Source organism: Cyanistes caeruleus, chromosome Z (genome assembly GCF_971803275.1).
Source record: "Cyanistes caeruleus chromosome Z, bCyaCae1.hap1.1, whole genome shotgun sequence".
In the NCBI taxonomy this organism is placed as follows: domain Eukaryota; kingdom Metazoa; phylum Chordata; class Aves; order Passeriformes; family Paridae; genus Cyanistes; species Cyanistes caeruleus.
Genome location: NC_141732.1, coordinates 6,072,787 through 6,094,660, shown reverse-complemented (window position 1 = coordinate 6,094,660; position 21,874 = coordinate 6,072,787). Strand labels below are relative to the sequence as shown.

General features: G+C 43.2%; 1 protein-coding gene across 4 annotated transcripts; it reads left to right on the top strand.

Annotated features, from left to right (window-relative positions):
- Nucleotides 1-242: 242 nt before the first annotated feature.
- LOC111942012 (RNA polymerase II elongation factor ELL2-like) lies at nt 243-14,732 on the top strand. 4 transcript variants are annotated; one of them, XR_015280337.1, is made up of 11 exons: nt 243-358; nt 1,024-1,208; nt 3,361-3,427; nt 4,686-4,927; nt 6,994-7,118; nt 7,534-7,624; nt 8,951-9,272; nt 11,256-11,322; nt 13,089-13,768; nt 14,200-14,244; nt 14,385-14,732. XR_015280337.1 is itself a non-coding variant. In XM_086867812.1 (11 exons), coding segments are annotated over exons 2-10 (1,146 nt in total). In that variant the 5' UTR covers nt 243-358; nt 1,024-1,079; the 3' UTR covers nt 14,201-14,244; nt 14,385-14,732. The 4 variants fall into 4 exon arrangements, 1 of the variants encoding a protein (XP_086723938.1); XR_015280335.1 differs by having other exon boundaries at nt 12,935-13,768; XR_015280336.1 differs by having other exon boundaries at nt 4,683-4,927.
- The last annotated feature ends 7,142 nt before the right edge of the window (nt 14,733-21,874 follow it).

Genomic DNA, 21,874 nt, shown 5'->3' with positions numbered 1-21,874 from the left:
AGCCCTGGTTTGCACAGCTGCAGCAACTGGGATGGTTGGAGCACCCCTTTCTGCACTTGGAAACCAGCTGAGTCATTCACGGGACAGGGCTGGGAATTCCCCACATTTGCCCATTTGGAATTCCCTCTGCCCCGAGCGTGTCACATCCCGCTCCTCAGTGACATCCCACCCAGCCTGGAACATGGAACTCCCCGTTTCCAAGGACACGTGGCCATTGTCACCGGCACACAGCAGGCCCGCTCAGACCCTTCCGTGGCTGCAGCGAGAGCGGAGGTGTCACAGTGCTAGGGAGTGTTGCTCCAAATTGCTTGGTTCTAGCACAAGGTGATCAAGAGGCCAATCCACGCACTGAGTGGAGGTAATTCTTTACAGTTCTGTGCAGAAAGTGGGGCTCAGTGGTCAATCCACAAAGCCACTACCACAGGAATCAGAATGTTTTAGTATTTAGACCTTTCATCAACTAAAGTAATTAGTGTTCTTTGTCTCCAAGTTACCTAGTTCTTCTCATAATCACTATTCCCTCTACTATTAGATTATGATCCTGTCACTTCTCATGCTAATTAGTCTGCATGTTCTGTCTCTCTGTTCTTAGTGAGAGCTTTCTGGAGTGAGTGGCCATGGTTTGCCCTGCCGGAAATTCCCTTTTACGCCGCTGGAGTAGATTCAGCACAGTTGCTGCTTTGGCTTTAGTAGTTGGCTCCTAGTCTTGGGGGTTCTGTCAAATGTCCTTGTGCCCATAAATTCTGCATTCTTTGTGTCCACCATCAGTGGTACAAACTTCTTCCCAAGCCTTGCTAAGCTCCCCTAGGTCGGAGATAACTCTTGCCTGTCAAGCCCTACACCTTCAAAAGGCAATTCAGCCAAGAAGTAATTTGCCTTTCCAACACCTGGCCGTCACTTAGAGCTTGTTGGCTACTTTGTGTTTCATGGAAATAATCTCCCTTCTTGTTGATGAGTCTTGGAAGCCATAAAGGCCAAAGAGCAAAGAACACCTTTTCCTAACATCAAGTTTACATTTCCCAGATTTTGTGACAGAAGCAGTGGCTGTGTGGGAGCGGGAGCAGCCAAGGCAGAGCCGGATGGCCGAGCAGAGAGCCTGGGCACGATCCACCATGTTCCACAGGGCTCTAATCCACACTGCGCCCCGCAGGGCCCCCAGCACCACTGCCATGCCCGTCAGGGTGACCCAGAGGTCCCAGGACCAACAGGTGTGGGGTGGCTGTCGGGCTCTGGGCGTTGACACCGTGGGGGCTTGGCCGTGGTTTTGGTGTCAGGGGCTGCTGACCCTGCGGGTCCTGCTGTGCAGGGCTGGGGCCCCACTGGTGCTCCAAGGGCCCCTTTGAGGCAGCCGCCCCGCTGGAGGCGATTCACAGGGATGACACCCAGGAGGTGCCAGTGGAAGTCACAGGTTCCCTGATGGAAGTGGCTCTCAAGGATGACATGGAGGAGGTACCAGTGGAAGCTGGAAGTACCCCATGCTGTGACATTCAGTAACCTCATGCTCTGGGCATGGCTTTTGGCCCAAATGCATGGATTTCTCATTGTCCCATGTTTTTAATGGGGTCACTGAAAATGTAAGGATAAATGAAGCCCTTGAACAGGAATTTTTTTTGATATTAGGAGTAGCCATTACTTTATTCCTGGCTCTGGTGCATAGTGGAGAACTTCTGCCACATGCATGCCACTTCCAAAGCTTTTCCACTTATTCATACCTTTTTATCAAACCAAGAAATTACTGTTCATGGCTTCTAAATGACATCATTCTTCTCATTAACTACTTTTCTATTGTATTGGCTTGGATATTGGTGTCACCTTTCTCATTTCAATTAGCCCACATTTTTCAGTCTGTTGATTAACTTTTTCCCAGACGAGTTGTTTTGAGCTCTGAGGCAGAAATGTTTTTATTAGTGTTTGTCTCCTGGTTACTCCAACATGTTCTTGGGAGGGCTATGAAGTGTAGATTCCAGGTGTCCAGCCTTTTATACCTCAGGCTTTGTTCATTGAAGCTTATCAGGGTTAGTTTTGGAAAACGACAACTTCTGGTGATCTAACAATCCAGTTGTGACAGTTGACTGCCAAAAGGTTCTTAGCTACCTGCTCTCTAAAGTGGGAAATGACAGTGCTTAAGACTGATAGAGTGCTTATGATTAATATACTGCTTATGATTAATTAAACAATTACTTACAAAGTTAATTAAAATAATTAGGTAGGAAAAAATGCAGGCTAAACAAACAATGAACAACTGCATAAGTAATGCAGGCTTACGTTTTGGTCGCTTACATGATTGGTTTCCCTTCTTCTATAAAATGCACAGATGCTCTTAGAGCATAGTCCTTTGTTAAGCTGATGTAAAAGGATGCGAAGTTCAGGTGACTCCCTGTTCCCCTTCATGTCCTCTCCCTGTCCCAAGCTCTGCCAGTAGTGATGAATGAAACAGAAATATTAATGGAATTGTGTTGAGGCAACACTTTGTGCAAGTGACATGGATGAAGGATGAACAGTCTCACAAGCAAAATGTAGAAGGATTTCTAAAAGACTGCTGAATATTGCTTTCACAGATGTTTGCAAGTGATCCTCCTATTTCTTGAAAAGTTCAGGCCAGTTTCAGATGAGCAGCTTTTTAGCTTCACTGACAGCCAGTTTTGCCTTCAGAATGAAGCCCTTGCATGGCAGTCAGGTGTTTTTGTTAAAAAATATGATTATGCCAAAAGACATTTTAGTGATTTTTAAGCTCCAGTGGAATGCAGCACATTCAGGACTAAGTGATGAGTTCAAGCCAAGCAAGCCAAATTTTGTCACATCTGACTAACTTAGGAAATTGAACTGTTTCCATTTTAACATCTATGCAAATAATTGCATCTTGAGCTGAGGAAACGAGCAAGGGTTTCCATGCCTTTTACAAATGAAGTTGATATTTTGCAGTTGAAGTTGTTCTTGGAGCTGATTCCAGAATGGGTTTCCTAAGTTCCAAATAAATCCCAGTGTGGGTTCCTGCCCCAACTTTGTGATCTTTCTGTGAACCACTCTTGCCAGGTTTGTTAGCTGAGTGCTGGCTGGTTCAATTGCACTCAGGCACTTGATTTCAAGGGAAGCTGGTGCCCATCAATTCCAGCAACTGGGAAAGGATGACTTGGTACTTGAATGCTTGGCTGCATTAGAGGCTAAGTGACGGTTGCTCTCTCAGGGCAGTTTTGTAGCTGGCTGCTTTCAGAGGGAGAATGGTGTCAAAGCAGCCCTTTGTAGTTGATAGGAGAGCAAACCTTTCCAAATTCAGCTCTTGTTTAAAATTAGGGACCTGCTTAGTCAGCAGGAATGGAGTGCGGGCTGAACGTTTTACAGAAGATTTCTTTTTCCATTTAGCCAAATACTGGGGAGGCGTCACACACTGGAAGTGCGCAGGTTGTCAAATTGTCTAACCCACTTGGAGGTATGGTTGCTTTTCATATTTTGCTCCATGTCTGTAAGACTTGAAACATGGTAACTCATTTTTGCAGCATATTCTTGAGACAAGGGGGTGTGTTCAGAGATCTCAACTGCGGGTGCTTTGCTCTTAGGCCAGCTTTGCAATCCCTTGTCACAATGGCATTCAGCCATTGGCCTGTTTTCCCCTGAGGAAGCCTGCTCGTTCTTCCTTGTTCCCATGCTGATTGACGGCTTGGAATTTTGAGCATTGAAGTCAAGGGTTGCACCACTGCAAGCACATTGGGCTAAACCATTCACCTTAAGTGGAAATTGAAAGAAAATGACTTTGAGGAAGTTGCATAGAGAATTTCATCAGGTCAATATGCAAAACTTTGCTTGATTTCATTTGTTGTCTTGGTCATTATTAGGTGACTGTTGCCACAATACCCTCTTGGGTTCTTTTCAAGGCAAGTAAAAGGAAAGTCATGATGTCATCTTCCTCACATTTTGTCATTTCCCACAAAGAAAACACTCCAATGTGCTTAGGTGGTGTCGTTTGTTTTTTATCTGTTGTGAGTGTTGTTTCCCCAAGGAGCCTGGCTCCAGGCACACACAAGGTGGACATTGCCATTGCAGGCACTCCGTGGTGCTGCCTGCAGCAGTGAGCTGAACCAGGCACAGCCAGCTGCCCTGAGAAAAAGGAGCTCTCACCTGGCTGTGGCTGCAGTCCCCTGCCTGCAGGGACATGCCTGCCACTGGAAGGGCAGCTCTTGCCCTGCTTTAGCTCAGTCTAGAGCATTTTATGGCCGCATCATCCTGGCTTTTTGGAGAGACAAAATTCACCTTGCCAATTTCTCATTGGGGATGTTCCATTTCACATGTGAATGATGATTTGTGTGATTCTTGGTGGTGATTTACATAGATCCTAAGGGCGTATTTAACATTTAGTGACTGGGGTCTGAGGACTGGCAGTGGTGGGACAATCATGGAACTTGGGGCCACTTTTGCTTTGGGCTGGCACTGAGAAACACAGGTGGGACAGATCTGGTTGCTGGTAGGCTACAGGGTGCCTCTGCAGCATGCTCCATGCAGTATCAGTTAGGGAGTGGGATTTGTCACAGAATCAGAGAATGTGCGGAGTTGGAAGGGATCCACGTGGATATTTAAGTCCAGCTCTGTCCCCAAGAATTGCATCATCCTTTGAAATCAAGTTTCTTGACTTCTCCCAACCTCCCATTTCACACTTCTTTATCTCTTTTCCTTTCCTTTGGGAAAACAAGCAGATGTCAAAAGAGCTGAACCGAGCGCTTCATGTCCTGAACCAGAGGGAAAAGAAGCAAAGCCCATGAAGCCTGCAGACAGTGAACAAAATTCTTGCACGGCTGTTTATCACCGACCCTACAAGGACAGGGTGATTCACTTACTTGCTCTGAGGGCCTACAAGAAGCCAGAGTTACTTGCTCGCTTGCAGAGAGATGGAATCAAGGAAAAGGACAAGGGTACCCTTGGAAAGATCCTCCATCAGGTGAGATTGTGGAGTTTGTGACAGCAATTTTTCCACAGTACTACTCTCTTCTTCCTCATTTTCACTTGTTCCTATCAGCCCTCTTTCAATTAGAAATTAGAAACTAAGCAGTGGCTTATAGAATGCTCCATACACCTAAGTTCAGTTTGTCCATCAACATAGTCCAGATGCCTCAAGCTGCAAGTCCATGTGAGGAAAAGGAAAGAAAACTTCAAAATATTTGAGGTCTTGGTGTTTTGCTAGAATAGCTGGCAATGAGTAACACTTTGTAGGGTTGTTGCTGCTCATGCCTCTTTTAATCCTCTCTCTTTTCCTAGCACTGTTGAACTGTTTCATGCAGTAGCTTCACAGGGGTACCTTGATTTTGTGAAGTGGTTTGTAGTGGTACCTAAAATTTCCTAGGATAAGTTTGAGAGGAGAGAAGTTTGGAAAATGCACAGGGCAGCATTTCCTTTTAACAGAGTTGGTGACCTCTCAAAGGTACTTGGCTTCTGCTGGGATCTGTGAGGATTGCCTGCCAGGAAAAGGTGTTCCAGGCAAAAGCTCCTTGATAAAGGTGGTAGCCCAAATTTGAGCACAGGGTTTCTTTCCTGTCATGTAGATTGAGTCTTCATCTTGCTTGGAACAATGTTATTCAGTGCCTTCTCCAGTGCTGCTCTATCTTCCACTGGTATTTCTTTAGGATAACCAGTTAGAAGATGCACACCCATGGAAAGATGCAGTGGTTCTTTCCTGCCATTTTAAATATTCCCTCTTCCCCATGGCTATATGTCAAATAGGAATATTTCCTTATTAGGGATGAAAAAAGTGTTTGGAACATAGTCAAGGCAGGAAAATTCAGCATGGATACAGTTTTTCCATTGATCCCACAGGGACTTTTTAAGAACTTGATAGAAGGATTTCATTCCTTGACATTCTGAAGTTTGTTGCTGTGGTTGCTCAGGGCAGTGGCAGGGTTTTTGCATGCTGAAGACACAAATTGACAATTTCATGAGAGCCATATTCTACCATCCCAAGTGAGGAAGCCCATTTAGATTTCAAATAGATTAGAAAAATTTCACAGCTCAGCTCCTTAGAAGGTAGAGGGTGAAAACATTTTCTCCTGTTCCACTGCAATGTTTAAGACTGCTTTGGAGGTAATGTCCTGTAGGAGGTGTGAACTGCCTCAAGGTACTGGTTTGCATTCTGAAAGGGCTGTGTGAGCACTGCACACTCAAATGCCTTGCTCAGGCTTTTCCAGATAGCAGAGCAAGTGGGAGTTTCTTTTATATAAATGTAAAATGGGCAGCCTGAGCTGGCTGAGATGTGGTACACACACTCTTGCTTCCCTTCAAACACAACCTTAGTTCTGATTTTAAGACAGGAATTCCTAATTCAAAGTAGCTTTGTTACTTTTACATTTCTTTAAGCTGTTGACAGACAGACATCATCACTGACCCAAATCAGCAATATTTAGCATGTTTTCAAGGAGAAAAAAAGGGTAAATTGTTACAGATGGTGGTGATGTGTTGATCATGTATTCAGTGTGCTGTAGGGGTCAAACTTTCCTGTGGGCTTTTCTATGGAACTCTGAGCAGGTGTGAAGTGGTGAAGCCTAAACCAGCCCTTTTGATATTAGTGGTCTTGAGGTTTTACTACTGCATTTTACCTTTTTGAGTAGACTTGGTAGTTGTCTTGAGGAAGATATGAAGCTCGCTGCTTTTCAAAGGAATACAGCAAGGCATGTGCATGGTCTTCTCATGGCAGCACTTTGCTGGAATGAACCCTGGCTCTGCCACATGAAGAGGGACTCTGGGCTTGACCACAGTTCTGTCTTGCAGCACTTCATGTTGGTTTCCAAGGTACACTTGCTAGATATGAATAGAGTTACTTGGTTATTTCTATTTGTTGAAATTTTAATATAGATGAAAACTCATGCAATAAGGGAATCATTCATCTCTCTACCAAAAGATGTTGTTTAGTTCAAAGTGGGTGTTCACAAATCATTGTTGAGGACCAATTCTATTGCTTTAGTTTACATACAGCACCCATCATGAATGGTTGTTCTCTTAAATGTCTGCCTGTAGGTAGCCAACCTGAATCTAAAGGATAATTCCTACAGTCTGAAGGAATATCTGTTGGAAAGCATTCAGAACAATTGGCCTGGCTATACTGATGTAGACAGAGAGAATTTGAAGTTGATACTTTCCAGGTAAGTTCAGTCTTTAGGGGAAGGAGAAGAGTCTTTTCAGAAGAAGGCCTTAGGAAATGAAGCCTAAATTCTCAGAGTACGCTGAGGTAGCAGGGACCCATTGGGATCCAACTGATGGCCAACTCCTGGCCCTGCACAGGACACTGCAAGAATCACACCATATGCCCAAGAGTGTTGTTGAAACACTTCTTGAAGCCTTGCTGCACTGACCAGTGCCCTGGGGAGCCTATTCCAGGGCTCAAGCATCCTTTGGGGCAAGAATGTTTTCCTGACATCCAGCCTAAAGCTGCCTCAACTCATCTTCATGATGTTTTCTTGAGTAATGACACTGAAGTTCAGATTTACCAGCAAGGAAAGACTTATGGCTGTTGACCATTTAGACCTTGTTGCCTGAACTCTTGCACCATCCTTCCAGAAAAACAGCTCCATCTCAGAACACAAGCAGCACCAGCCAAGAGCCATCTCTGGAAGCTTCTAAGAGAGATGCTTCAGCAAGGCCTGCTCAGGTAGTTTGTGCATTTTTAATATTCTGGAGTGTGTATGAAGTTGCAGCACACTTGCTAAATAGCTTTCACACACTTGCTGCTGGTGTAAAAGCTGTGCTGGGAATGTGCAGGACCAGGCCAAAGCACATTAGTCAGTAATTCAGACTGCTGGCACAGGAAGGTTGTGATCAGAAGAGAGGCTCCTGCAGGGCTCGAGCAGCAGCATCCTGAGCCAACTTGCTGCTCTGCCTGGAGCCTTGAGCTCAGTCTCCACCCTCAACTCATTCCCTGCAGAAAGGCTCAAAGGATTAGCTGTGCATGTGTGACAGAAGCACATGAGAAATCTACTGTACATGAGAAGCTGCAGCATGGTGGAGCAGATGGGGCCTTCTCACTCTCTTTCCCCCCTCTCTCTCTTTCACTCTCTTTGTTGACTCCCGCTCCAGACTATGCACATGTCAGGACCAATGCAGGATCTCCAGACCCTTGATATTCTCTCTTGTGTCTCTCTTTTCTCTGCCTTTATTTTTCTCCTGTCTCACTCTGCCTGAGCACAGCATGGCTGTCCTGTTCTACTCCATCCTCGGCCCTGAAGTTTGCAGTGGGAGTGGGGAGCTTGTGGCCGTGTGCTGTGGCTTTGAATCCAGCACCTTTGAGAAGGTCCTTGGGAGGTGCTGAGAGATGATTGAAGGGCACTGAGGAAAAGTGAGGGCCCCTTAGTCACCACTTGTGAAACTCTCTTATAAAAATTTCAAGATTCCTAGCTATGAGCTTTTGAGTATAAAGTGTGGGGTGGCTGCTGGAGTGAAGGTCACTCTTGTTGAAAGCACAGGAATTCCTTACATGTGACTGAGGTTTTTGTTCAGCCTGATGAGAATTCACAACCAACCATCACACCTTGTACTGACAGATTGTGGCAGTGAAGATTAATCCCGTCTTTACCACATAAAACCTGAAGCCAGTCAGGTGCCTCTTTACTAAATCATGTGGGTGTGTGACAGCAAAAGCTGAGTCTCTTCCTGGTGTGTACTAGTGGAAATTGAGAACTAGACAAAACAGACCAGACCTCCCCCTCTTTGGGGAAATCTTTGATAGAGGTGCTGAAGGGAGTGTCTTTCTCCCACAACTTGGAGAAAGACTTGCTAAGTCTTAAGATGAGAAAGTAGGAGTGAGATAGAGAATGTATTTACCTGCAGTACTTCCTGGTTTCAATGCTGTTTTCAGTTAAGATGTATTTTCAAGCACTGCCAGTTCAGAAATGCTACTTTTTCAGAATGGGAGAGAAACCTGATCTAGATAGATAAATATATGGACATAGATGAATGAGTTCTTATGTTATTGTTGCAGAAACGGCCTATGGCTTCTGACTTTAGCGGTCCTGTGATGAGCAAGAAGCGGAGAATTGCTCGCCAGCTCAGTTACAACCAGCCAGCAGCTGATGGCCACTTCTCTTCCTTGCTGCTGCCTTCCACATCCACTTCCACTTTGAACATGTCTCCAAGTGTTGGCTCCGTTTCCCCCTGCACCTGTGAGGTGCAAGAACAAGACAGATTTCAGAGTTCTAGCATCCCAGAGCCTTCTGGGGTGCAGGAGGAGATCCCCAATTCTAATGGAAAGAAAAACCAACTGGGGAGGCTGAAGCAGTTGTGTCCCTGGGAATTCGATGAAGGTATTAATGTGCTGCCTTTCCTAAGCCCTGGGTGGATAACCATGGTGTAAAGATTTGGTTATTAAGAGAAGCTTCTGCCCAAATCAAGGTGTAAGTGCAGCCTTTTTCCAGTGTCAATAGGAAAAATGTTATTTAACAGTTAATACAAACTAGGGAGATAAAAAGAAATTAGGGAAGAGAGGCATGGTGGGGGGAAGAGAGAGACATTAAGTAGGAAGATATCAGTACCATGTGGATTCTCTGCTGTCCAATTGGTCCTTCTTCCCTCTGGTCTTCTTGGTGGTGGGGGTTCCCAAGTTGCTCTGAAAGTACCACCTTTATAGTGGATCCACAGGGTGCTCACAGATGTTCCCACACCTTGGGCTAGAAGTGATGGAAGTGTTTATTCCCTTACCCACAGTGGAATGTTTGTCTGGTGTCCTAATTGCAAACCTTCAGCACTGTTAGGCCAAGGCTGGTGCTTTCCTTCATTCCATCTGTGCTTCTCTTAAATTCCCCTTGTGCTGCCTTATCTCTTATGGGAGCATCCTTCTTGGACAGTGTTCTCAAGTAGATAACTGTGTTCTTGCACCTGCTGAAAAGGCAGCTTTGAAGGCTGCATACATGAAGGCACTGCTCTACATTTCTGCTCTACCATTATTCCTTGCTTGATGGTCATGAGAAACCAAGACTCTTTTTTCTGCCATTGCATTCCATTGTAACTCTTGGTTTAAAAGAAGCAGCAGCAAAGGCCAGAATCTGTGCTGCTGCAACCTTATCTAAAACTACCTTAATTTTTAGAAATTCTCCCTCTGTAGTGCAAAACCAATCAAGAAGAAAGAAATGCCAAATAGATTGCTGTTGGGAGAACGTGGTTAAAAGGAAGAGCCACGCACTAGAAAGTCGCAGGGATTGGATTTTTTCTTTTCATTTGATTTCTAGTAAGCACACAGTTGACTCAGACAGTTGATTGAGCCACCACTTTTTCCACCAGCAGCTTTTCAAGTCTGCATGCTGGAGATAGAAACCTGTCAGACATTTACTGCAGACTAGTTTACTGAAACATGTAAGCATCTCAATGATTTCATCATTGTTTGTTGAACTCAGCCTTTCCATGGCAACTCCATGGAAGCTACAAAACCTGGCCTGTGGTTTGCTGGAGTTGTAGTTTGAAGTGGCCTGGGAGCTCCTCTCCATCCTAGCTGCAGAATTTCTTTCTTCAAAAGCTCTAGAAATGGTACAGACTGAAAACAGCATTGAAAAGCTAACCGGAAAATCCACAAGGAGCACTTGATTTGTCATCAGAGGGACACACCCAGTAGGGCAGAGTTCAGTTGCTTTGTTAAATCTATGTCTTGTCCCTTTTGGAGGTTGAGCTTGCAAATGACAAGGGTTTTTTAGCCTGGAGGCATGTCTGCTCTTGCAAGTGGTGCTGTGCTTGTAGAGACAGGTGCCTTGAGACAGTCTTTGCACATCTCTTTTCAGCACATACACATGGTAGCTGCAAACCTTGAGATGTCTTTTGGAAAGATTCCTGCTTGAGTCTCTAAAGATGTGAGCATTGTTCTTCAGAAGCGAGTTAGAAAATTCTGCCCAGCTGCTGTTGGAAAAATCTGTACTGTGTTTCAAGTTGGGGCTTAGGCTGAAGTTTTTGTGTGGACTGAGCCATGACAGCAAATGCACTTTTGGAAATGAAATGCCCACCCCAAAGCTTACCAGCTGTATTGAACATACTGTGACTATTGCTATTTCTGTCCAGTTTAATTACCCCTTTGACACTTCTGTTTATACTTCTGCTACACCATGTAGCAATGCAGAACCTGTAGAACAAAGTGGCCATCCTCTTTCTAAACCCTGGGACTTGGCTACTGTGGAGAAGATCACATGTGCCCTCCTATGATAAAATGCTGTGAGAAGGAAGCTCTAAAAGGACTTGTTCAAGCCAATACAGTGGGTGTTTTTGGATATTTAAGATTATATAATCAAGATCCTACTTTTCTGCAGGCGAAACAAAAGATACTTCCATTGCCTCTACATGCTCTGCAACAGCCAACCAACCAGACGACTTGAGGTGAGTAAAATTGCCATTAACCCTTGCCACTCTCAGTGGGGTGCAGTGTCAAGCTGTTTCCTGTGTGGAAAGAATAAGTTGGGGAAGGTTTGGCTGGGCCTCCAAGGCTCCGAGCTGAGATGAGCACCGAGGTGGGTTAGGCCTGGAAAGGCCCTTCCTTGCTGCAGTGCAGGTGCCCAGGGCCAGCTGCAGCAGTGGTGCTGCATACCATCATGGGATTTGCAGTGCAGGAGGGGAGGGGGAAGTGTGTGTGTGTGTGTGTGTGTGTGTGTGGTATAAAGCAGTGGGAATTGCTCTCAGCTTCTGTCAGAGCTGTGATGTTGGCAAGGGCAGTCATGCCTCCTGCAGCCCTTGGGCTCTGGGGCAGCTGCGGCCTTTGGAGCAGGCGTGGCAGGGCCCTGGCTCATATTGGATACAGCCAGGGATGTTCCGTGGGGAGGCTGAGGGCAAGGCGGGCCCTGCAGGGGAGCAGCTGAGGGAGGCCTGTGGTAGGGCCCTTGCTAGGGGATGTCCCTGGGCAAAAGCCAGTAGTCCAGGCTATTGCTTTTCTGCTACCGCCCAAAATGTTGAAAGGCCTCTGCAGTTTTCTTTTCAAAACCATGCAGCACACCAGTCAGGTGCAGCTGGCCTGGGGTGCATCTGTCGTATATGTTGTCTGTCTTGGTACTGAATTTCAAGTTGTTAAAGATTTCCTGCTTGTAAATATTAATCTCAGATGCTTTGAAGGATTCATTCCCATGAGGAAAGAGTTCTTGTCATCCAAAAAGAAACCAGTCTTCAGGGCCAGAGGAGCAGAAGTACTGGTGTGGCAGTGTTGAAGTGATATCTATTATTCTCATTGCCACTTCATCTTGGATTTGTGTCATGAGTTTGATAGAACTGCACTTGTGTTGATTTGAGGGGGAAGGGAATGAAGAAGGCTTTACTCCCATCAGTGGCTTCAAGCATTTATGAGTTCTGCCCTCCTTAAGAGGTGATATGATTTGGGGTTTAGTTGTGGTTTCAGACCAGTCTGCAGTTTGTTCTTGTGCCTGTAATACAAGTGCCTCTTTTCAATGGTCAGTGATGTAACTGCTGCTCACTAGAAAAATGAAATTTTATGCTTAACTCTGCTTTGCTGTTAGACAGACAAAAATGGAGCTCAAAAGTCCAACTCTGCACCCAGTTCATCAGAAATGCAGTCCCTGCCAAAATAGTATTGCAGATGGATTTTCAAAGAGAAATGTAAATGAAAAAGTTTTCCTACCCAGAAAGAAAGAAGATAAAATTAGGCAATGTTTCTTCTCTCCCTGAAGATGCTGTGTTTATTAGTCGTTTGACATTGGAAATGTGAAAAACGAAGTTCACTCCTGTAAAATTTTAAAAATGTTTAATAAAGACAATAAGAGACATAAAGTAAAGCAAAGAGATACGGCCGGGTGCCTTGGCGCGCTGCCAAGAGCACACCTGGTATTTCAGGAGTGTCCTTTTTATCCCATCCTTGCTGCGAGAGGTTAATGCATATTCAAGCATGTCCCCTCCCTGGTTCCACCTTCTTGGATCATATTTTTTTCAATTTTATTTTCTGTTGGTCAGCATTATTTCAGAGTTTTTGGTTTCTTTTCTGCTGCAGATGGTCACTTGTTGATAAGGGTCCAGGCCCCTTATACTTCCTCAGAGAGCAGATGGGCTTCATATCTTTCCCCCTTGCCAACGTCCTGGTACCGGCTTTTTGGTAACAGTTTGCTCTCCATTTCCTGCTGCTGATAACAGCCTGTTTTCCACAGCTTGATCCTCCCATTGTCTTGCCTGTTGGAGTTATCTTGCCTTCTCCAGATGAGACATATCCTTACCATTCAGAATTCCTATCTAAGCCTATAACTTGCTAAGAGAGAAAAGAATATAGTGAAAGCATATATTTATCAGAATAATTGTGAAAAGCCAATATTTACAACATGAATTCACAACAGAAATCAGTGCTGATATTTCCTAAATGTGATCCACTTGCTAATGAAGAGAATCTCTACAATATAAAACAGTAGTTACTAGGTTTCATAGAAATGTGGCAGATTTTTAGAGCTACCTGATTTGATTCTCTTGAAGCACATCAGCTTATATGTAGAATCATTGAGACCCAGAGTGACTGACTGAGAGTTTGGGGGTCTGTGTTTGACATTCACCACGTGCTTGGTGTAACAGTACAAGTGTGCTTTCTGGAATAGAAACATATCAGAATGTTCTCTTAGAGTACACTCCTAGAAAAATAGTCTGATTTTTCCATTAGAAAATATGTAGCCATAGTCTCCTTGGACCAACGCTACAAGCGCTACAGCGCTACAAGGATGACTTCAATGCAGAGTATGAGGAATACCAAAATTTATATACTCAGATTGACAAGATCAGAGAGCACTTCACACAGCTTCAGGAACAATGGAAGTCTGTGACCGCAGGCTCTGAAGCCCATCAGGTAGAGAAGGATAAAGCCATGAAGACTGTGCTTCATCAGAGCAGTCCTTTGGATTCCCTGGAGCTGCTCAGTGAGATGCAGGGAAACTGAGGAATTGGCATATATGCTCAGACACTGCTTGGGCTGGGTCAGATTTTTCACAAGACCCTGCCCATAAAACCCTGTTTGAGCTGTCTGAGAACAATCCGTAGGGTGAGAGGTGTCCCAAGCAGAGTCTTAGAGCATGTGCTCCTTCTGGTGCCTGTTGAGAGGCTCAATTGCAGATCTTGGGTGACACTGGGGGTTGGGGATTTGTTTTTGCAAACCTCCCAGAAGAGTGGTGGCTCACAGAGAAGAAAATCTCGGGAGTCAAACGGAATGCATTTGTAGTGCTTTAGTAAAGTTTGCATTTTATGGTGGTAGTGAAACATTCTTTGTGTTTTTTCTTGAAGATGCTGCTTCATCGAATCCTAGCAGATTATCAGCAGATACAACAGGTATGTTTGACACCAGATCTGCAGAGCTTGGTTACTGCTGAGTCTGGCTCAAGGCTTTTTTAAAGCAAAGCACACCTTGTAAACTCTGCAGAAGTCTTTGCCTGCCCTATTTTTTTTTTTTTTTTATTTCTCCTTCATAGGGTAGCCCCAGCTACTTTGAAATGAAGAACAGGTGCCTGTACCTCCACAACAAGCTGTCACATATTCATCAGAGCCTCATATCTGAATTTGACAAGCATTAAGTGGAGTCCTGGCACCAGGCAACTGCTTCAGCCAGAAATATCTATGAACTCTGGATTTTTTATTACAACTAGAAGATTAGGTTTTTAGGATTATTTACATTAGTGTTGAACAGTAGGTTCTGCTAGCAATAAAGAGTGGGTTAATTCCAAAAAATATAGGATTAATTAAAAGAAATTTAATAAGTTTAAGAATTTCAAATATGATAGTATTGAACTTTAAGAATAAAGAAATTTCCCTTGTGACAACTCCTCTCATTGTTACTTGTATCATATTGGAGAGGCATTTTTCTTCTGGTCAATTATTTTTTCCAAGATGTAGGTTTGTCTACTGAAATAAATTTATCAGGAAAGGGTTGAGGTCGAGTACCTCTACTATGAGGTTGCCCACATTTTAAGAAAATATTAGAGGAAATGGAAATTCTTTATGATACATATAGGGGTGTTTTCCAACCCTTCTCCTTAATGCACACTCTTTGCCTTAAGTGGTCCAAAGAGTAGGAGTTTGGACAACCCCCTCCCCCAGTCAGCTTGTTTGGGAGGGTTACAGAGGAATGTGTTATGGGCTGCTCTAAGCTGTCAGCTGAAGCAGCTGCCAGGACTGCTTGGAGATCATGGCCTCATCTTGTCAGTGAGCCAAGGAATATCCAGATCTTTTGCAAGTGTTCTATAAAACACAAGGAGAAGTGTTGGAGGCAGGGCTCTTCATGGGGTTTTAAAGAGAAATTAGTTTAATGTATCCCTATGAATACTCTGTCTGTTTTGTAGTTTTTTCCAACATAATAGGTCACAACCAGTCTTTCTAGAGACACACAGATATTGATTCCTGCACAGACCTAAAGGGACTTTGAAGTCTTGTCTTTTGCCTAAGTCTCCTGCCATTAATTTCTTCAGCTGAAAGGGTAGAGGTGTGGCCAGCAATGCCATAACCTTCTTTTGGGGAAGGATATGAAATTGACTGAGGGAGGACAATATCTGGGAAAATTCAAAGGGGCTGTGAATGCCCCTTTCTTTCTTGGAGACTATTTCACCAATTCCTCAATTGTCTGCATGCTGACGATGTTAAGCCTCCTGTATGTGAGACATCTTGGGGTGTTTGGTGATTGAACGCCTGATTGTTGCCCTTCTGTTCAAGTGCAGTTCAAGAAAATGTCACCTCTATAAACCCTGAGACTTGGGTCTTGCTTTGTCAGGGCCAGGGGCTGCTCCTACAGCTCGTCAGTGCAGCAGCACAAGGAACGGTGACATGGGGAGCACGGGGTGAATTCTGCTGGGGTGCCTTCCCTTGGGCACTTGGGGACTGCTGCTGGTGGATGGAGTATGCAAGAGTGCTGCTGTTGAGAGTGTGGGCTGAGACAGAGGTTTTACAGGCCTTATTCTTTATTCTTTATTCTTTATTCTTTATTCTTTATTCTTTATTCTTTATTCCTTATTCCTTATTCTGGGTCACATTTCACTCTTGCTGTCAACTGCCTTTAGCATGTGTAATGTCCACATACTCCTTAGACCTGTGTGTTTCTGGCTGTCATTTCTGCCCACATCCCTAAAAACCAAAGGAGAAATAAAAAAACGCTCTATTCCAAACAGGAAGAAATAAAAAATGCGACAGTCTTATATGGAAAAAGACCTTCTGAATTTTACAATTAGAATGACACCAATTCAGTAAATGATAGTTGCTGGAAAGCTGCTTTATATACCTGTTAAAAATGATTGTATGAGCTCAGGGCATTTGGTGTAGCTTGGATCTAACTCTGCAAGGGGAACAAAGTAGAAGCATACTACCCAAGGCAGTATGGTTCTATGATTCTAAGAAGCTACAAAAAGTATCTCCAGTGTAACAAACAAGTATGCTAATATATATATCCATAAGTAATCACGCAAGACTGATTAGAGAAGTGGGGTTTTTTTTTATTTCTTTTTATCAAAATTTTACATATTCAATTTAAAAAATACATCATTTAGTCAAGGTACACTAGAAGAAAAACATACAAATGTTTCAGAACATGCCTATTTAAATAGTTATTCTTTATTCTAACTTTCTATTTTCTTTTCTGACTTCCTAATTTTTTGAACTTTTCTCAATTTTTCTAACTTTCTGTTTCCTATTTTCTAGTGGGTTTTTTTTCAAAACCAATACACCATGGCCTAAGGACAATAACCAAGGTTTTCCGACTTTCATGTGGAAAACTTTACTAGTGCTGAAAACTTTTTTTCTCAGTCTCTATAAAGCTTAGTGCTACTCTGGGAAAAGGACACACCTATCTAGGACTGCAAGAATGAGGGGTGTAACCTGTTTTTCAAAGCATTATTTTCTAAAATAAGAGAGTTATCTCGAATGAAGGACTCAGGAATTGCATCTACTTCAACTTAAGCCTGAAGATATCATTTCAAATGCTCTAGGTACTGTCCAGGCACATACAAATTCACCACTGACCTCTTTCTTTGATCCCAATGCTGCCAGTGCCAGGGCAGTCTGGGAGGTGTTGGAACCAGTGGAAGCATTCCAGAAACATTTCATTTGTTCAAAACCACTTCCTTAAATAACTTTATTTTACAAATTGGTTTCTGATTTTTAATTTCTACCGCGATATAAGGTGGGGGGTTTATATCATAGCAGTTTTTCCTTTATGCCTTACACAGTTATAAATACCTAATTCTTCTTATTATTAATCTAATATCTGTGATAGATACATTACAGCCTCCACTAAAACCAGCTAAGAATAGCAACTCACAAAGCATCATTATCTACTTTCAGTCATATTTCTAAATACTAAAAGTAGCTGCTTTAAAAATAATTTTAAAATACATACATTTCTACAGAAGAACACCTTAGAGAATGTGGTAGTTTGGCATTTAGGAAAAAAGTGGAAAACATCCATGGACAGGATTTCTCTGAGCGAGGCTGCTGGGAGTTTCTTCTCTACTTGAGACCAGGCCAACAGCTGGCCACTTCTGAGATTGACAGCTTTTTGCAGCACTGAAAACTATGTTCACCTTTGTGAATACCACCTTTGAAAGCCAAGCCCGGCAACTTCTTGTCTCTTTGTTTGCAGCCTTGAAAGGTATCGGAGCTCTGGTGCGGCTGGCCCGGTTCCCCCGCGGCCTGTGCGGCCTGGGGGAGGCTGGGCCAGACTCCAGCAGCACCCGGGCGTGGGATGGAGAGTGCGGGACCCCCTCGCCCAGGCCAGGCCAAGCTCTGCTCTGGCCCCTCCTGGGAAACCCTCCAGCTCCCATTCCAGCGGGGTGGCTGAAGCCATTTCCAGGGGGACCCCTGGCCCCAGGCTGGGCCGGGCCACGGCTGCTGACATCTCGCCCCCCTTGGCCCGCACAGACGGCTCCAGGCTGAAAACCATCCTTCCAGGGGCTGCCCAGCTGCCCAGCTGAAATCTGACACCATGAATACCTAGCCGTGGCCTGGGCAAAATTTAACTCTTTCACTGCACAGATGAGATCTGCAGACTTTAATTGCCTCTCTAGTGAGAGAAAAGTCAGAGTAATCGACAGAGAGAGAGAAACCATAAAGCATCATGGTCAGTAAAAGAAATTCAAGCGTCAGATGGAAGGAGAATGAGGAGATGCTCTTATCAGCTGAAATATTCTTTTGGTGGGGCCATGGAGATGGACAATAATGTTCTGAAAATAACTCCTTTCTTTCATGAAAGAGTACTGGGGAGAATGAAGTATTCAAAGTGTAAATCTGAGCAAAGGTATCCGTTGACGAAGCAGAGCAGACAGTGGAGTAACTGTGATCCCATGAGATGCTTGAACAGAGAGAGAGAGCTGAGAAAGACCCTTGGCCCCCAGGGAAAGAGCAAAACCTCTGCTCTCAGGGATGATCACAGAGACAGATGAAGAGAACCTTTGCCTTTGAATAACTCATCCTTCAAAAATACCCCTTGAGTTGATGGCCCATGAACACACCTCTGTCTGAGTGGTGTGAAAATGGGAGGAAGGCAGGATGGCCGAGTTTTTTCCTGGGAAGCTGCCTGTCCTGGAAATAAAAAGCCATGAGAAAACTGTTTTCTTGTAGAGAACTCTCCATGGAATGACAAGAAAAATCTCCTTCTCTCCCTACAGAGACTGATGAAAAGACAAGTACTGTCTAGTTGGTAGTGCTTTAACATCCCAAGTTTTGTCTCTATGTTGTCAGGTGGGAAAAGAAAGATTGCGGGGTTGTGGGGGGAAACTTTCTGGAGGTTTCATTCTGGTTTCTTATTTTTGTAGTCCTCTTAATCAACTTCCTTTATTCCTTGTAAGTTTTAAGCCTCTTTTGCCCTTCTTCTAATCTATATCTCACAGCAAGAAATGAGTAAGTACTCTGGTGGCTTTTAGCTAGAGCTAAAACGCACCCCATTATTTGGTGCATAGGCTGGGAAATGAACATTGACAAATCTAAACTAGTACAGAGAATGAGAATAAAATTTCTAGCCAGATTTCTTTCTAAGAATTAAAATTTATCAGATAGTCTATGTCTGCAAGTACAGCACATCTGCACCTGATACTGGCAGCATGATGGGGATGCCGAGTAAAATGGAAACATGGTTTATTGTCAGAAGAGTAGTAAGCATAAATCTCTGAAGAAATAATAAGTATCTCTATACTGCCTGAATTCTCTGTATAAAACCTGTGCCTATCACTGTCTAAAATGCATACTGCCCAAATATTGCTCTGGTTTGGATATCATGTTTTCCACAAAGCCTATTCTTAATACCTATAAAACATTTCAAGAAAATGAAAACCAGTACTTTCTTATGTGTTGTAAATACAGAAATCATTGGCAACAGACTAACTCCTAGTAAAGAAACTGGGGAAGCTTCTAAAATCTTGAAAATGCAGGACTACAGGCAGCTTAGACTGACATTCACAGACCTTTTGTGTCACTTTTGCACAGCACGTCATGGTGAAGCACTTAATCCCCACTTTTGATACTTGAGCTGTCTTCTGGTAGAAACACACAAGGATGTTATCAAATGTCTAGACAAGCCATCGTTTAGCTGTAGGCACAAATTTTTCTATGAGTTTGAGCTTCAGAAATATTCATTTTATTCACATCTATCCAGTAATTTAAGTTTTGCTTTAATTTTTGATAACTATAGAATGATAAAAACTACTTTTTTCACATGTAAGTTCCATCAATATTATTCCCTACTAATTTTTGTTTAATAATTTCAGTTTTCTTTCATCATCTTGAAAAAGCAATGTAATGCTCTATATTATAGACTCCCTATATGCAAAACATAGATAATTATATTCATCTTCTAAAGAACTTTAGGATCTGCAGATGCCAAGTTTTTTTAAGAAATCAATCATTCTAAAACTAACCATCAAATTTTGAGTCTGCAGCAGTCAGCTGAGTCATAAATTGTTTTTTATTTTGTATGTATGTATACAAAAATAAGGAAGGAAACACCTTCTCAAGTTCTGAAATGTTGGAAAGTTTGAATCAGAAAGGAATTATAAATATGACTCCTTAGCAACAAAGGCTAAGGAAGAAATACAAATGAAAGCACGGTTTGAATAATTCAAAGAAACCAGTCTGCTATGCCAGAACACATTCTTTCCCCCAGTAAAACTAAGCTGAGACCCCTCTCCCCAACCTCATAAGGAAAAGTCCAAAGTACCCCTGAGATAACTAAAAATATGCAAAAGCAGCGATTTCTATAGGTCGCACACAAATGTTACTGTATTAGTATACTTTCAAAGATTGGTTAGTAAAGGAATAGAATATTCAAATGTAGAGGTTATAGAAGTAATTGTAAAGGAGAGCTCGTTCTCTTGCCTCTCTTGCTACTCTCTTGTCTCTCTTGCCTCTCTTGCTGCTCTCTTTCTCTGCTCTTGCTACTCTCTTGCTTCTCTTTTCCCACCTCTCTCACTTCTGTTCTCTTACTCTCTTTCTTAGCCATCTTAAATCTTGAAATCATGTATTCATCTTTTGCCCCCTTTTGTCTTGTTCCCTTTGAGCCTGCTTTGAGCTTCATCTGCTGGCTCCTAGCAGGGCTCTATCGCCCACGCCCTGAAATAAACTACTAACATCTAACTCAACTATAGATGTCTCTGCCGTGCCCCAGACCGTCCACACCCCAAAGTACCTCTTACACTGAAAAGTATCACCAAAAAAATAATAAAAATGTCTATGACTTTAGAATGGAATTTGAAAAGAACAATTTAGCTATAAAACTATATTGAAAAATATAACAATTTTGATACCTTACTAAAAGAAAAAAAAATTCATCTCCAGCAATTTGTTTTCCCACCTTTTTCTCCCAAGTGCAGTTTCCAGGTACATTTGATGTGGCAGAAATGCCACAGTCTCCAGTTACATACCAAATTACAAAGGCAGATGAAAAAGCAGAATTGAAAGTACAAGAGTGATCATGAGGGATTGAGTTCCTTCATTAGATTTTGCTTCTAAAAGAGCACCTATGCTCAGGTAAAGGCTGGGTTCATTTTGGCATTAGCACATACAGTGTACACCCAGGGCAGCAGCATGACAAGTTCTTTTGGTCAAGAAAATGCTAAATAGCATCTGCAAGGATCATGCCAGTCATAAAATTCTGGGGTTTTCTCTTATGTCTCAGAAAGCATCCACAGCTAGGTTTGTCTCCTGGGGTGTAGCTTATGAGCACACAATGATAACTAAAATTGAACTGAGTCCCCGCTGGGGAGGTTTGAGCTCAAAGTCCCACCACAAAAGTCAATATCCCTGGCAGCACTAGCAAATCTGGGAGGGTCATCACCTCCTCCATGAGCAGCACATTGAAGATTTTTGTTGCCAGGTATTGTGGGGACAATGATTATGATTACCAGACAGATTTTTCCCAAAAATGTCACTTCTGCTAGTGAGGTTTTTTGCTCAAAGCCCATGAAAGGCTGTTGACCCCTCTGCCTTTCTTCCCTGGCCATCAGTACCGTAGAGACATGCTCTATTTCCCTCTCTTTATTCCTGATGGGGAAAAATACAATATGAGCACACTAACAAAGGTGTTCTGCAGATTGTTGCAGCAGGCTTTCTTCTCCTACTTAATAGGAGGGAAAATGATGTCATTCTTTAGATATTTGGAGACACTAAAGAACATAGTGATGCATAGGCATTCCTCTGGAATGAAAAGATCTACTCATAGTGTTGTGACAGAACTACAGGCTTTCTCTGATGTCATAAATTAACAGTAACTCCATTGCTTCTTAATCCTACCCTTTCTATTGTGAACTAACAAATGCTGCAGAAAATGTTTGCATCCTGAAGGATATGAAGAATTTATGACCTGGCTTCTCAGCTTCCCTGCTCTACTGCTACTGTACTCCTATGCTTCTCTTATACACAGATTTACAAAACCTGTTTACAAAACCTGTTTTCAACAGATTCAGTTTAGCAGCCAAAAATATCCATGGGA